This window comes from Mastigoproctus giganteus, chromosome 2 (genome assembly GCF_048544385.1).
Source record: "Mastigoproctus giganteus isolate SK-2022 chromosome 2, ASM4854438v1, whole genome shotgun sequence".
In the NCBI taxonomy this organism is placed as follows: domain Eukaryota; kingdom Metazoa; phylum Arthropoda; class Arachnida; order Uropygi; family Thelyphonidae; genus Mastigoproctus; species Mastigoproctus giganteus.
The window spans coordinates 198,430,685-198,446,353 of record NC_143576.1 but is presented as its reverse complement, the minus strand read 5'-3'; the positions used below and the strand labels follow the sequence as shown (position 1 = coordinate 198,446,353).

The 15,669-nt window shown below is 35.7% G+C and overlaps 1 protein-coding gene across 1 annotated transcript in view; it reads left to right on the top strand.

Moving 5' to 3' along the window:
* Dhc1 (dynein axonemal heavy chain 1) overlaps positions 1-15,669 on the top strand; it is a 620,756-nt gene that overhangs the window by 216,360 nt on the left and 388,727 nt on the right. The window contains exons 30-32 of the mRNA XM_090390121.1: positions 889-1,067; positions 10,082-10,269; positions 14,861-15,055. Coding sequence (XP_090246247.1) covers positions 889-1,067; positions 10,082-10,269; positions 14,861-15,055 — 562 coding nt within the window. The remainder of the gene's footprint in view (positions 1-888; positions 1,068-10,081; positions 10,270-14,860; positions 15,056-15,669) is intronic.

Genomic DNA, 15,669 nt, shown 5'->3' with positions numbered 1-15,669 from the left:
TAGCTTAAATAAATTCAAGGAAGAACTAAAGAATTAGACAAAATATTGGAAGGAATGGAAGGTGTGTGTGTGTGTGTGTGTGTGTGTGTGTGTGTGTGTGTGTGTGTGTGTGTGTGTGTGTGTGTGTGTGTGTGTGTGTGTGTGTGTGTGTGTGTGTGTGTGTGTGTGGTTTTTGTTTTGTTTTTTTTTAAGCTTGCTTTCTTGTATTTCTTCTCATCATTTGCCACTACTAAAGCTAATAAGGATGTAGTATCAGCTACATAATGCAAGATCATTTTTGGCGCCTCCGTAGCCAGGTGGGAAGGAGCAGCAGTGCGTAGCACACGCTTCTTGATTAGACCGGGGTTCGAGCCCGTCACCACCAAATACGGAGGATGCGGAAAGGTCATTCAGGGAATGACCACCGCATATCCCGGAGCAATATGGCCTTAGTTGCTAATGCTCCTAAAAACCAAATAACAACAACAACAACAACAACAGCAAGATCATTTTCAACAAAGCTTTTGTTTCACTGACCAAAAAAATAATAAAATGAAAAATTTATAAAAAATTTTCTGAAAATTAATAATAAAAATGAAAAATAAATAAAATAAGAAAAACATATGTTTCCCTCCTCACATAGGTGCCTGTCCAACTGTTCTTTGAATTTTCCTCTGCTGTCAGACTTACTATCCCCAGACATAACTTATTACCCCCAGGAAAAAAACTTTGTTAGTATTCATTTTTAAACTATTTCTAGTTTTCTCACTCTTGCTTCACAATTGCTTCCAGGCTTATTTTTTGAGTAGACTACTTGCCTCTGTAGGTATCAATTATAAGAGAAGCATAATCTAAAGATTAACTTGTGAAATTAATTTTTATTTTATTTATTTATTATTATCTTTTTAGATGTTACGTTACCCTTGCTCAGGCACTTAGTATGAGTATGGGAGGATCACCAACAGGTCCAGCTGGTACAGGAAAGACAGAAACAACAAAGGATATGGGAAAAACATTGGGAAAATATGTTGTTGTATTTAACTGCTCTGATCAAATGGATTACAGAGGGTTAGGAAGAATATTTAAAGGTAAATAATATAAAGTTTGATATATTTGAAAATGCAATCTAAAAATAAACTTGTTTTGCATTAATTTGCTGTATATAAATAGTAACTGCACATCTTTAAGCATATTTCTATGACAATAATAAATATTATTTCAATATGCCCAAAGTAGCCGATTGGTCAGAAGCAAGAGTGCAGTAGCAAATGCCCTTTGAATGGACCATGTTTCAGGCTGGCATAACTGCTAAATATGGTTAATAATTGTATTCGCAATTTATTTTTGTAAACTCCTCTGCCTGGCAGTTGTGCTGAAGTATAATTTGAATGTTTATTTATTTTATTTATTTAGAATTTAAGATAAAGATGAAATTCATACTTTAGTTATTGTTCAGTGAGTGCCCTAGCATTTTTAAATTTAAATATCTTACAATATTTAAATATAATTTTATATTTAATTATTGTATTTTAAATATGTCAAAACTTGTTTTTAAATAAATAATGGCTAGCCTTTTGGCAATGTTTTTTTTTTAAGTAGAGTGAATCATGGGTGCAGGAGTTTGTTCTATCGTAAATATTAAGGTGTTTACTGTAGTGTTTACTTATGGTGTTAACTTCCATGAATAAACCCATAGTGTTTATTTTATCTGACATGAGTAAACCCATAGTGTTTACTCATGGCAGTTAAACAGTTGCTGGTTAAAAAAAAAGACAAGGTAATCCTCAAATTACTAATGTTGTCTGTAATTACTGTTGTCTTATTAACGTTACCATGAGTAACATTAATAAGACAACAATTAATAACACTCAAATTATTTAATTTGTATTTTTTTATATTTAATAATAATGAGACTATAGATTTTGGTTCTTGATAGTTTTGGTTGGCATTTTAACGTAGAAAGCAGGACTTTATATTGCACCAGCTAAAAAATTTTCAAAAAATGATAATAATAAATAAATAAACAATAACAATAATAAAAGAAAACATAAAGTACAGTTGAAGCTCTATATAATGACCCCATAGGGGAATGAGAAAAACGGTCATTATATTGAAAGGATTATATCGATCGTTCATAAAATCAGCAACAAAACAAGTAAAAGCTTGAATACTTAATGTAATTTTACTAATACAATATAGTATAATCTTATTTATAATATATTTATTTATTTTATAATATACTTATAATAACTTTACTTATATTATACTTAATATTATTATACACTTAATATACTATACTTATATTTTTTTATAGTATAAGTATATTTATAATATACTTTTGATACTGTTGCACATGGAAGACTGCTTTACAAATTGGAGTAGTATAGCATTAAGGGCAAGTTGCTGCAATGGATAAAGGGATAGTTGAATGGGAGATGGCAGAGAGTGGTAATAAATGGACACTGCTCTACGTGGACTAATGTTTTTAGTGGAGTCTTCGAGGGATCGGTGCTGGGCCCATTGTTGTTTTGTGTATTTATCAATGATATCAATGAAGATATATTAGGCTTAATGTCCAAGTTTACAGATGATACAAAGGTTGGCAGGGTTGATAGACAGTAAAGACAGTATGCTACTGTAAGAGGATCAAAAAAAGTTTGGCAACTAAAGTTTAACATTGACAAATGCAATGTACACTCAGTCCTCGTATAGCACGACAGTTGTGTTCCTAGAAATCCTCATGCAATGCAAAATCATGCAATGTAAATAACAGGCCCTATGGGAAAAATAGGGTTAGGTGCCGACCACCCAAGATTGAACATACATTTGTAACCAAAATATTACCAAACACAATAAATAATCGTAATAAAATATTTACATATTTTATTACAACTATTACGTAATAAAATATTGCTAATGCTTTTGCTTCTATCGTAAGCAAACTTGTTTTTTTGTTTGATTTTCTATCCAAACAGATGACAGCCATTCCATCTCTTCCAATTCTTTGTGTCTTGATCTAATGGACTCTAATTACACTTTGAGTTGTTCCTGCTATGAAAGTTGTTTTTATTTTCTCTGCATTCTTTCTAATTCTCAGCACTGCCTCATTTAGGCCAGTAGCACATAAAATATCACATGGTCTTAATTTTGCTCAAAGTGTTTCAAAATTTCATATTTTTTCTCTATCAACAGAGGCAGACTGGCCATAAGCCTTACTGGGGAAACCACGTTGGGCCGGAGGCCAGAAGAGGATGGAGGCCGGTGTGATTTTGGCCATAAACGCTAGTATGAGGCCGCTACAAATTTTCCCGGGTAAGAATTTTTGATCCAGTCCGCCTCTGTTTATTGATATTGCTTTTCTTTTTCTCTCTGCATCTGTAGTGTTTTCACCAGGATGCTTCCTTTTCACACCTTTTAAGTATTTTACTCATTTTTAGGGAATAAAGCATAATTACAAAATGAGGAGGCACCCTTGATACACATAAAAAAAGCTGCGTGCGTGTAGCAACTGAATAAACAACACCGTAAAGGCAGAGACACACTATGAACACCTCACTTGCTCACATTTTACTAAAACACATTTCTGGGGGTTACTACTATAAAACAATAAAAACTATTTCCAGCTGCGTTTCTGCTTGTGGAATCTGTTATAAACTGGTAGTAAACTCGATCTAATTGCATTTGCGATAACAGCGATAGCTGGAATTGTGTGGGTTTTTATGTTATTATGACAAAAAGCGTTTCCTCTTCACTGATATAAACAACATAAATACATTTTCAGAATCTTCTCTTCATTCCTATCGTGTTGCATTCAGTTTGGGTGATTCCACATTCGACTGCCATTTCTTGTAAACACAAAGGTGAATCATGCATAAGCAAATTTGGTTCGTGTTATATACGATATCGTTCCCCTATTTAAATCGTATGATCGAATTCATGTAGTGTAAACATGTATTATACGAGGACTGACTGTACTGCATATGGGTAGCAGTAATCCAAGAGAAATGTACCAACTGTATGGTACTACACTCTGGGAGGTGGAGAATGAAAAAGACCTGGGGGTAATTGTGCAGTCAGATATGACATTCTCTGAGCAATGCAGATGGGCTGAGGTCATGGAGTTTTGTCAGTGATATATAGGGTGTTTCAACAGTGATGGTCAATAATTTAAAGGTGAACTGTACAGACTACAATATGCAAAAAAAATCCTAGTAAACATGGGTCCTTAAGTGAATTGTTTTCGATATATTGCACATTTCTAGTTGGGATCCACCACTGACTTGTTTGTTTAGCATTAGCATTAGCATTAGTAGAGGCATTTGATGCAAGAAAGCAAGCTTATGCAGCATCAGCCAAAAAAAAAAAAAAAAAGTAACATAAATAAATAAAAATAACCACTTCCACTTCAGCCCTCTGTTCGTTCGAAATACCTGTCCAGCTGAGCCTTAAACTTATTTAGGCTATCAACTTCCACGACAAGGGATGGAAGTCTGTTCCACCCACCAACCACCCGCTGGCTAAAGGCAAATTTCCGCACATCTATCCTACATCTGTCTTTCCTCAATTTGAATTTATGCCCTCTCAGGTGATTATTCTGAGCAAGAGGAAGAATCCCATCAGCATTGAGCATGCTCAAACCATTCAAGGCTTTGTACACCTCTATCAGATCACCTCGCTGGTGCCTAGTTTCCAGACACTGTAATTCGCAAAACTTAAACCTTTCTTCGTAAGAGCACCCCTTTGTCCCATTCACCAATCTAGTTGCCCTTCTCTGTACTCGTTCCAGCAGCTCTGCATCCTTCTTGAAATGAGGCCTCCAGACCTGTATACAGTACTCTAGGTGTGGCCTGACCATTGCCTTATACAAGGGAATAATCACCTCCTTATCCCTGCTAGAAAAATTCCTATATATCATTGACAATACACCATGAGCTACTCTTGCAGCCCGTCTGCACTGCTCAGAGAACTTCATATCTGCCTGCACAACCACCCCCAGGTCCCTTTCATTCTCTACCACTGTCAGTGTAGTACCACAGAGTTGATACGTTGCTCTGGGGTTGCTGTTTCCCATATGTAGTACTTTACATTTGTCAATGTTAAACTTCATTTGCCACCTCGAAGCCCATCTGCTCAACCTTTCCAAATCCTGTTGCAGCAGCATAGTGTCAGTAGTGTCCTTGACAACCCTGCCAACCTTCGTATCGTCTGCAAACTTGGACATTAAGCCTGATATACCATCATCAATATCATTTATAAATACAGAAAACAATAAAGGACCCAATACTGAACCCTGAGGGACTCCACTAATAACATTAGTCCACGATGAGCAGTGTCCATTGATTTACCACTCTCTGTCTTCTCCCCCTCAACCACCCCTTTATCCATAGCAGCAATTTGCCTCCAATGCCACACTGCTCCAATTTGTGCAGCAGTCTTCCATGTGCAACAGTATCAAAAGCCTTTCTAAGATCCAAGTATATAATATCAAAGTTATTCCCTGCATCCAGTTCTTTTGTGACTGCATCATAGTATCCAATCAAATTGGTCAGGCAAGACTTACCCTTAACAAAACCATGCTGTGTCCTAGCTATAACTGAAGTCTTGTCTAGATGATCCTGCAGTGCTTCTTTCACCAGTGCCTCCATTAATTTTCCGGGAACAGAAGTTAAACTCACAGGTCTATAATTACTTGTGTCAGCCTTTGATCCCCCTTTGTGAATTGGGGTCACATTTGCACATCTCCAGTCCATGGGTACCTCCCCTGAGTCCAAGGAAGCTCTCATAATTATGGCTAAGGGTTTGCTTACCTCCTTTGCTGCCTCCTTTAATATAACTGGATAGATCCCATCCACCCCAGGTGCCTTTCTTGTGTTTATATTCAACAATTTCTCCTCCACTTTGCTCTCAGTTATTACAAGATTCTCTAGCTTACTGCTAGAGTCGAATACACCTCTGGCATTCCCCTCGCTGAATAACTCCTCATGTGTGAATGTCGATGCAAAATATTCATTTAGTTTGTTAGCTACCTGAGCAGGGTCATCAACAGTTGACACTGTTGACACAGTTTAGGTTATGTTATGCTCATTCTCTCCCATTTCCCCTTTCTAAATGCTCTGAGACATAGCAGGCTTACAAGTACTTGTCAAAGGATAGTCAATGCGGAAAGAGGTTACAGCAACAAAGAGTATGCAGACATGCAATTTGTGTATGGTAAAGCCAACGGCAGTGCTCTTGAGACTGCACATTATACCAAGAAGAATTTCCCCACCGAAGGCAGCCCAACAGGCGCACATTCATCAGGGTACATCATCATCTTAGAAAACATGGGCACTTTGCACATGGAGTAAGTATGAGCAGGTAGACCCAGAAGCATAACACCTGGTGTTGAGAAAGGGAGTTAGAAAGAACATCCTGTAACCTATAACATCTGTAAAATCCTGTGGTACTGAAACCAAAAATTAAAAATGTATTATCTTATGTTTAATAAAACCACCCTTAGCAAAGGATTCACAGCTTTTTGCTAAACTAGTGCTCCCATAGTCAGTGGCGGATCATAACAGAAAATGTGCATTATCTCAAAAATGGTTCATTTGCAGCCTGATGTTCACTGGGATTTTTTTGCTTATTTTAGTTTGTACTTTTCACCTTTAAATTATTGACCATCATTTTTGAAACACCGTGTATAGGAATAAATTTTGCTAGCAGAAACAAGGAAGTGATTATCCCCTTTTATAAGGCAATGGTCAGGCCATGCCTAGAGTACTGCATACAGGTCTGGAGGTCTCATTTTAGGAAGGATGTAGAGTTGCTAGAACAGGGACTCACATCTGGTGAGTATGGGCTTGGCACACCCAGGGTCCCAAGCTGGATATCATCATTTTTCTCTTTCTTGGTGTTTCCCTTCTACTTTTGACTCTCTCTCTTTCTCAAGGTAACTCGGGAACTTTTTTTTTTTTTTTGGTGCAGCATAAGCCCCAGGCTTCCTTGCACCATATGGCTATTAATAATAATAATAATAATAAGTACAGAGAAGGGCAACAAGACTGTGAGAGGAACAAAGGGGTGCTCTTACCAAGAGAGGCTTAAGTTCTGCAAGTTGCAGCATCTGGAGACTAGGCACCTGCGAGGTGATCTGATTGAGGTGTATAAGGCCCTGAATGGTTTGAGCAGGCTCAATGCTGATGGGATACTTCTACTTGCTCAGATTAAGAACCTGAGGGAACATAGATTCAAATTGAGGAAAGACAGTTGTAGAATAGATGTGTGGAAGTTTGCCTTTAGCCAGCAGGTAGTTGATTGGTGGAACAGACTTCCACCTGTTGTTGTGGAAGTTGATAGCTTAAATAAATTTAAGGCTGAACTAGACAAACATTCGGAGTGACTGGATGGGCGAAATGAATCTTTTTTTTTTTATCTGGCTCATGCTGTATAAGCTTGCTTTCTTGCATCATATGCCTCAACTAATGGTAATGATAATATGTACTACATATTTCGCAGGAAAATTATGATTATAAATTTTGCATTGATTGTAGAGTGCAATAAGGTTACAATTAAATTATAAATTTCATACATAGGCTACATACCTATCAAGACACGACAAGAGAATTATTTCATGCTTTAAAATGTTTTGATGCTTTACCACCAAAACATGCTGTTTCGATGGTAAAGCGTATAAAAAAAAAGGGAATTATGAAGGTGCATGATAGCAGTTATTTCATTTTTGCAGTTAGGCTGCACTTGAAAAAAAAAATCAACACACTAGTTCTAATCCTTGATGAGCATCTTTCACTGAAACTTCTTGTTCAACCACATTAGGTTCCTCATCTTCACCACTATAAATTTCTGAAGATTCCATTACATCTGCAATGAGTTCCTCGTAATTTGTTTGTGCATATCCTGAAACATTCAATGTCTGCATCCACTTCTGTGTAATCTTTGCATATTAAGTTTTCCTGTAAGTTTGGGTCATGACGCACATGCTCAAATATTTCTTCCCTATAATCAGACTGTTTTTTGCAATTAATAGTGGAAGAAGCATGTGAAATTTCACACATTGCATCATTCAAGGCATAAATCCAACATGTTTGATGCAGTTGGCGATCAATTTTTCATCAATTTCATCCCATGCAAATGTCGATTTCACATTGAATTTTGCTTTCAAGACAGCACGATTCTGTTTAATAGCATTTTTTGGTAGTTTTTCTTTAAACACTTTATTGCTCCTTGCTCAAGTGGCTGAAGGACTGACATCATATTTGGTGGTAGGTACTCAACAGTGAATGCATGTAGGTTGTTTACTTAACACTGAGGAGTGCAGTTATTCACTAACAGCAAAATGTTTCTATTTTTCTCACTCATTCTGTGATCTAAGTCTCTGATCTATTCTTCGTAGATTTGTGATATCATCCATGCATTTTGGTTTGCTCGATACATATTCACTAATGTCTTCAAGCCTTTAAAGTTTTAAAGGTTTCGGGAATTTATGCATGATTAAAAGAAAGAGCTTGTCTGTGCTGGGCATGCTTACTGTTAGGAAAACTGTAATCCGTTGTTTGGTGGTCTTTTTTTCTGCCGCTACATTTCTCGCCTTTAAATGTGTTTTTTCCAGTAGCAATTTAAAAATAAGAGTCCAGTTTCATCAGCATTGAAGATGTCATTGTGGTCATATGTCAGCAAAACATTTTTTAAATGATTTTCCTTCCATTTGTTTGTAACATCAATGTCCATGGCTGCACTTTCACCATACACTTTTTTGAAAGACAGGCCATGGCGAGTCTTAAATTTCTGGAACCATCCATCTGAACTTTTAAATTCTTCAATATCCATTCGATGCACAAATGATTCAGCCTTGGCTTTTAAAATATTACCTTCTACGAGAATGTTTTTTGAATGCATCATCATTAGCCGTTCCAAAAGTACCTTTTCAAGATCTGTATACTTCGCCTTGCATGCTCAAACCCTACTTGGTGTATCAGATTTCTCTAGAAGAGATTTCTCAGACTTTACCCAAGCTTTACCTCAATTAGCAACTTGCTAGCTAAAACAAACCTGTCTTAACTTTCTTTCTCCATAATTTGACTTTATTGCCATAGTTCTGAAATCATTTATAATAGTGAAAATATTGCCATCATTCATTTTTCTTTTCCCTATCACAGCCTTATAGATCTGAACCAAGTCCCTCCCCTTTAAGGTGCCTGGTTACAGTGCTCTGTAGCCCACATATTCAGTCTTCACTTGTGTGGACACCCTTTGGGTAAATAAAACTTTGCATTATAGACCAGCTAGTTGGAAAGTTTGAAAACATACAATATATTTTTTGCGAACAGTTTTTTTTTTTGCAGACAAATCACTCTTGGGAAATGTTGCTTCAAGAGAATTTTATATGTAACCACTTCCTCGTGGTGAATTCCAGATTGCTTCAATGGATAACTGTTGTTGAAACAAGCAAACAGCTACATGAAAGATGTCATATGATTTAAGTTATGGTTATTGCATATTTCAAGCTTTTTTTTGGTGCACCACAAGATAATTACTGATGTCACTGAAGCTCTTCAAGATTACTAATTATCCTTTCTGTTTCTGTACTGTTGGAAACCTGGAATTCACTATGAGAAGGTGGCTGTGTATCAAATTTGATTGTATATCTTTAACATGAGTATAGAGAAACTAAGAAATAAAGCATTGGAAATATAAAATAAAACTTTATAATGATAAAAAAGGGGAAAGCAGTAGTAACTGTTTTGTTTATTTTTATATAAATTGGCTTTTCTGTGGTTATGAAATTGTGTAAAGTTAGCATTTTCCTAAATTCTCACTTATTTTAAAAATTTATTTTCCTTTTCCTGTGACTTGTACCTTGCATGATTGACTTCTGTTATTTTAATAGTTCTAAAGCTTAATTTCATTATATGTTGCTGCAGTTATTTGTTGGAATTAAATTTCAAAAAACTAAACAGGGCAAGGGTAATTTTTTTAAAAATAAAATTTAAAAAACTGACTTTTTTTTACTAATCTGGAAACAGTACATAATATCCATGGCCTTTGAATCTTTTCCAATATATGGTTAATGTTTTTATCTCTGTTACTGAAATCATTTTTACAGGACTTGCTCAGTCTGGATCATGGGGATGTTTTGATGAATTTAATCGTATTGACCTTCCAGTATTGTCAGTGGCAGCTCAGCAAATAGCCATTGTACTCTCTTGTAAAAAAGAAAGGCGACAACAGTTTGTGTTCTCAGATGGAGATGTAGTTAGCATGAATGCTGAATTTGGCATATTTTTGACTATGGTAAGTAACTTTTATAAATCAGGTATAGTTAATTAGTTAATTATCTTTTTGCATAATTTTATGTAGGTACTACTTAATAATATTGTGTATCATTATAATATTATATGTTATTATGTAATATATAATTAACAAGCAGATAGCATATTTTATACACCGAGTTGCCAGTTTGTTAGATATAACTCAGTCACTCAAGAAATTGACTGCTCCAGCACAGACTGTCCGTAACACAGGACACAAGTATCTAGAGTTTTTAAAGAACCTGGTGACTCTGTGCAACATTTTGAATTTTATTAAGAAAATGAAGCTGGAAGAACTATATCCCAACATATGGGTTTCTTTGAGAATTTTATTAACCACACCAGTTTCTGTGGCTACTGGCGAGAGAAGCTTCTCAAAATTGAAATTAATAAAAACTTATATGGGATCATCTGTGTCACAAGAAAGGTTGAGTTCACTAGCCAGCCTTTCGATCAAAAATGATATAGTCCAAAACTTGGATTTTTTCAGAATTAATTAAAACTTTTGCTATTAAAAAAGCTAGGAAAGTCAATTTTTCTTAATACTAAATATGTGTTTCTATTTTTGAGTCATTTTGAGACTTTTTAGTCAATTTACTTTAATTTACTTTTGACTGATTTAATAGATAGTTATTTATGCCATCCTATTTTTGAATCTTTGAGTATTTACTAGTTACCCATTGATGATTTTTATACAGAATTATAAAGAATTTTTGTTGGAGTTTATATTAAATAATTATACTACGTGTTTTATTCATTTATATGATTTATATTATAATAAATAACATTATTATATTGCAAAATGTGGTTTATTTATTTATTTCCTAAATGCTATATTTGATTCTATCCTACAGGGATTTGCATACATTGTTTCTTTTTTAAAATAAAAAAGTAAATATTTTTAGTTAATATTAAAAATATAATGCATAAACTTAATAGAAAGTTGGAGAGGGTGCACCAAAAAATCTCACACAGGGCACTGATAGACCTGGGGCCAGTTTTGCCATAACAGGCTATATATAAACAGATATTTAGGTACTGAAGGATAGCATGTATGAACGGTTTCACATGACCCACTCCCGAACCACTTGAGGTTCCATAACACAAGAGAACGGAACATGTGGGAATGAAACACGTGATGAGTACCGTGAACCTGCTGGTATTTAATGATGCACTGCAGAACAAAGAAAAATACTGCTGAAAAAGAAGGCAGGAGCCTTCGAAAGCTATGATTTTATCCCTTTTAATTTAGTATATTTTAATGTATTTTATGGTTTTATTGTTCTTAAGCCAGTATATTTTAATGTATATTTTATATATTTTAGTTGTAAAGTTAAATATAATTTATTGTAAATACAGTCAAATATAATTTATTGTAAATACAGTCAAATATAATTTATTATAAATACATAGTTATCAAGATCCCAGTTTTCATTTTCATTGTGTTTTATTTCTACATAAGGTTGGTGGAAAACATTTAAAACTACAATATGAATATATCCAACCTCAGAGGCCTGTTTGAAGAATAGATAATAAGAAGTTTTCTTTTAGCCAGTTAGTCATTGATTGCTGGAACAAGTTGCTCTTACAGGTAGTTGAGGCTGACAGTTTGAATATTCAAAGGCTGATGTACAGGTTAGTGCAAATCCATCATTTTAGTACATGGCAACCTACTAAAGTAGTTAAATTGGGATCATTTAAGTATATCTCATATTGTGAATATTCTTACAATGAGTTTCCATGATATTGCACTACCTCGAATCAGTAACGCTTCACCAATGGAGAAGACTATTGTTATTTATTCTCAGCAGATAGATCACCACCACACAGATGGTACCATTTTGAATTGACTTCTCATCAGTGGGTGGACAGGTACCCTGGTGTCACAATGATGACAAGCCAGTTATGAAGTATAACTCCACAATATGAGAGAAACCTGATGGTGTGTAACTAGTTATCAGACAGAAAGCATTTTAGGGCCAAAGCTTCATGTTGCATCAAAGTTTACTGATGGTAAGGCCTTCTGTTGGTAAAGCCATGGTGACAATATTTTGGGACAAAAATTGGGGGGTCTTACTTGTGCACTTCTTGGAGCTTGGCACCACAATCAACTCAGAGTGACATGTGGAAACATTGAAAAAGTTGAAAGTCTGCATCTGTAGAGTTCGACCAGACATAAACCTTAATGTGGTTTTTCTTCTCCATGACAATGCACGACCCCACAACCAGTTTGCACATGATGGAGACCATTGCAAAACTGGGGTGTATTGTTCTTCCTCACTCTTCTCATAGCCCAGAGATCTTGCACCTTCCAACTATCACCACTACATCCTGCTGAAAGATGCATTCCATGGAACCCATTTTGTGGACGATGACTAGCTCAAGCACAGTGTTTGCAAAGCCTTCCAGAACAAGAGTAAGTACTTTTACAGGATTAGAATACAGTGTCTGACTCAGAGATGGCAGAAGTTCATGGAAAATGATGGTGACTGTATAGAAAAATAACAGTGTGTTTATTAATTATTGAGGATTAATTGATGTAAAAGGCATAGTTGTAGGAATTAAATTTCTGAGGAAAAAAATAGGAGAGATTACTCCTATTTTTTGTAGCTAAATTCTCAAGAAAACCTCACCCTTCCTTGGGGGCCTGAGTAAAGATAAAGATTTTTAGCATTTAGCATTAGTAGAGGCATTTGATGCAAGAAAGCAAGCTTATGCAGCATCAGCCAAAAATAAATAAATAAATAAATAAATAAATAAAAAATAACCACTTCCACTTCACCCCTCTGTTCGTTCGAAATACCTGTCCAGCTGAGCCTTAAACTTATTTAGGCTATCAACTTCCACGACAAGGGATGGAAGTCTGTTCCACCAACCAACCACACGCTGGCAAAAGGCAAATTTCCTCACGTCTATCCTACATCTGTCTTTCCTCAATTTGAATTTATGCCCTCTCAGGTGATTATTCTGAGCAAGAGGAAGAATTCCATCGGCATTGAGCATGCTCAAACCATTCAAGGCTTTACACACCTCTATCAGATCACCTCGCTGGTGCCTAGTCTCCAGACACTGTAATTTGCAAAACTTAAGCCTTTCTTCGTAAGAGCACCCCTTTGTTCCATTCACCAATCTTGTTGCCCTTCTCTGTACTCTTTCCAGTATCTCTACATCCTTCTTGAAATGAGGCCTCCAGACCTGTATACAGTACTCTAGGTGTGGCCTGACCATTGCCTTATACAAGGGAATAATCACCTCCTTATCCCTGCTAGAAAAATTCCTATATATCATCGACAATACACCATGAGCTACTCTTGCACCTCTGCACTGCTCAGAAAACTTCATATCTGCCTGCACAACCACCCCCAGGTCCCTTTCATTCTCTACCACTGTCAGTGTAGTACCACAGAGTTGATACGTTGCTGTGGGGTTGCTGTTTCCCATATGTAGTACTTTACATTTGTCAATGTTAAACTTCATTTGCCACCTCTCAGCCCATCTGCTCAACCTTTCCAGATCCAGTTGCAGTAGCATAGTGTCAGTAGTGTCCTTGACAACCCTGCCAACCTTCGTATCGTCTGCAAACTTGGACATTAAGCTTGATATACCATCATCAATATCATTTATAAATACAGAAAATAATAATGGACCCAATACTGAACCCTGAGGGACTCCACTAATAACATTAGTCCACGATGAGCAGTGTCCATTGATTACCACTCTCTGTCTTCTCCCCCTCAACCACCCCTTTATCTATAGCAGCAATTTGCCTCCAATGCCACACTGCTCCAATTTGTGCAGCAGTCTTCCATGTGCAACAGTATCAAAAGCCTTTCTAAGATCCAAGTATATAATATCAAAGTTATTCCCTGCATCCAGTTCTTTTGTGACTGCATCATAGTATCCAATCAAATTGGTCAGGCAAGACTTCCCCTTAACAAAACCATGCTGTGTCTGAGCTATAACTGAAGTCTTGTCTAGATGATCCTGCAGTGCTTCTTTAATCAGTCTCAAAGAGGGTTAACAGGTATCTTTCTAGCCTATTTTTATCTTCACACAGCTCCTTATAATATTAAGTGAGTTTTTCTAATCTGCAGGAAAATACTACTGCATTCTTTGTTGAGATTATTTTCAATTCAAATGTAGCCAAGCCATTCTTCAAACTTGTGCATTCATAGGCATCAAAATGCTTTACACATTTAGTAAACATTTAAATTAATAGTTGCTTTCTTTTCCTTGGTGCATAGGCAATTGCATCTTTTGCTTGAAATTGGATTTTGCATTGATATTGAGATTAGTCAGAAATTTTAAACAATTAAAAATTGAAATGTATAACACTTTGTGGAATAAAAAACACATCAAAACAAACTAAGCAATTCTGAATATAACACAGTAAAGTGCTGTGACTTGCATAATAGAGTTCTTAGCTGATATCTTATTTGGATGCCAGTTTAAATGTTTTCTGTCTAGTGCATGTCAAGTTTGTTTTTTTCTTCAAGTAAATAAATCAGAGAAGATTCTGTATGGTTTTCTTAAACATATTTAGTGTTGCTAATATTTACTTTTGAAATTTATAGAATCCAGGATATGCAGGACGTCAGGAATTGCCAGAGAATTTGAAGATCCAGTTTCGCACAGTTGCTATGATGGTTCCTGACCGGCAAATTATCATAAGAGTTAAACTGGCTAGTTGTGGTTTTCTAGAAAATATTACACTTGCCAGAAAGTTTTTCACTCTCTATAAACTGTGTGAAGAACAGCTCACTAAACAGGTATTTAGTATAGAGTAATGATAAGTATAAAAGTCTTATGATTAAAAAATAAGGATTCTTAATATTAACATGGCTTTTTTGTAACATAAAAAAAAAAGAAACATAGCCCTTCATAATATAGAACAAATGCTAATAGATATTTCAGATGAAATACGGAATTTATTCAAGTACTACATGATTTGTTTCTGAAAAATTTACCTTAAAAGTCCTGGGTATGTCTTGTATGAGAATGCATACTTTAAAATAGTGCCATATGTTAAGAAACAAATTTTTATGTCAGCAGCAGGTCTAGCAATACACCCATGCTTCAATTCTTATTTCAGTAGATTCAGCTTTCTCTTATCACATGGTGCACTATGGCCATAGTTCCTGATGTGCCTAAGAAATCTCTAAATCAACCAACTCTTATCACAGATTGGAAAATACATAGATAGATAACAAGAAAATGATGAAAAAAATGAAATTATTTCTTGATTTGCATGGCAGATGCATTCCTGAAAAGTACCATGTAAATTAAAAACCTGCAAAATGGGGGGAAGGAAGCTGAAGAGGGGAGTAGAGCCATGCAAAGACTAAGCCACTGCACACAGCTGATCTCTTAACTGATAGACAAT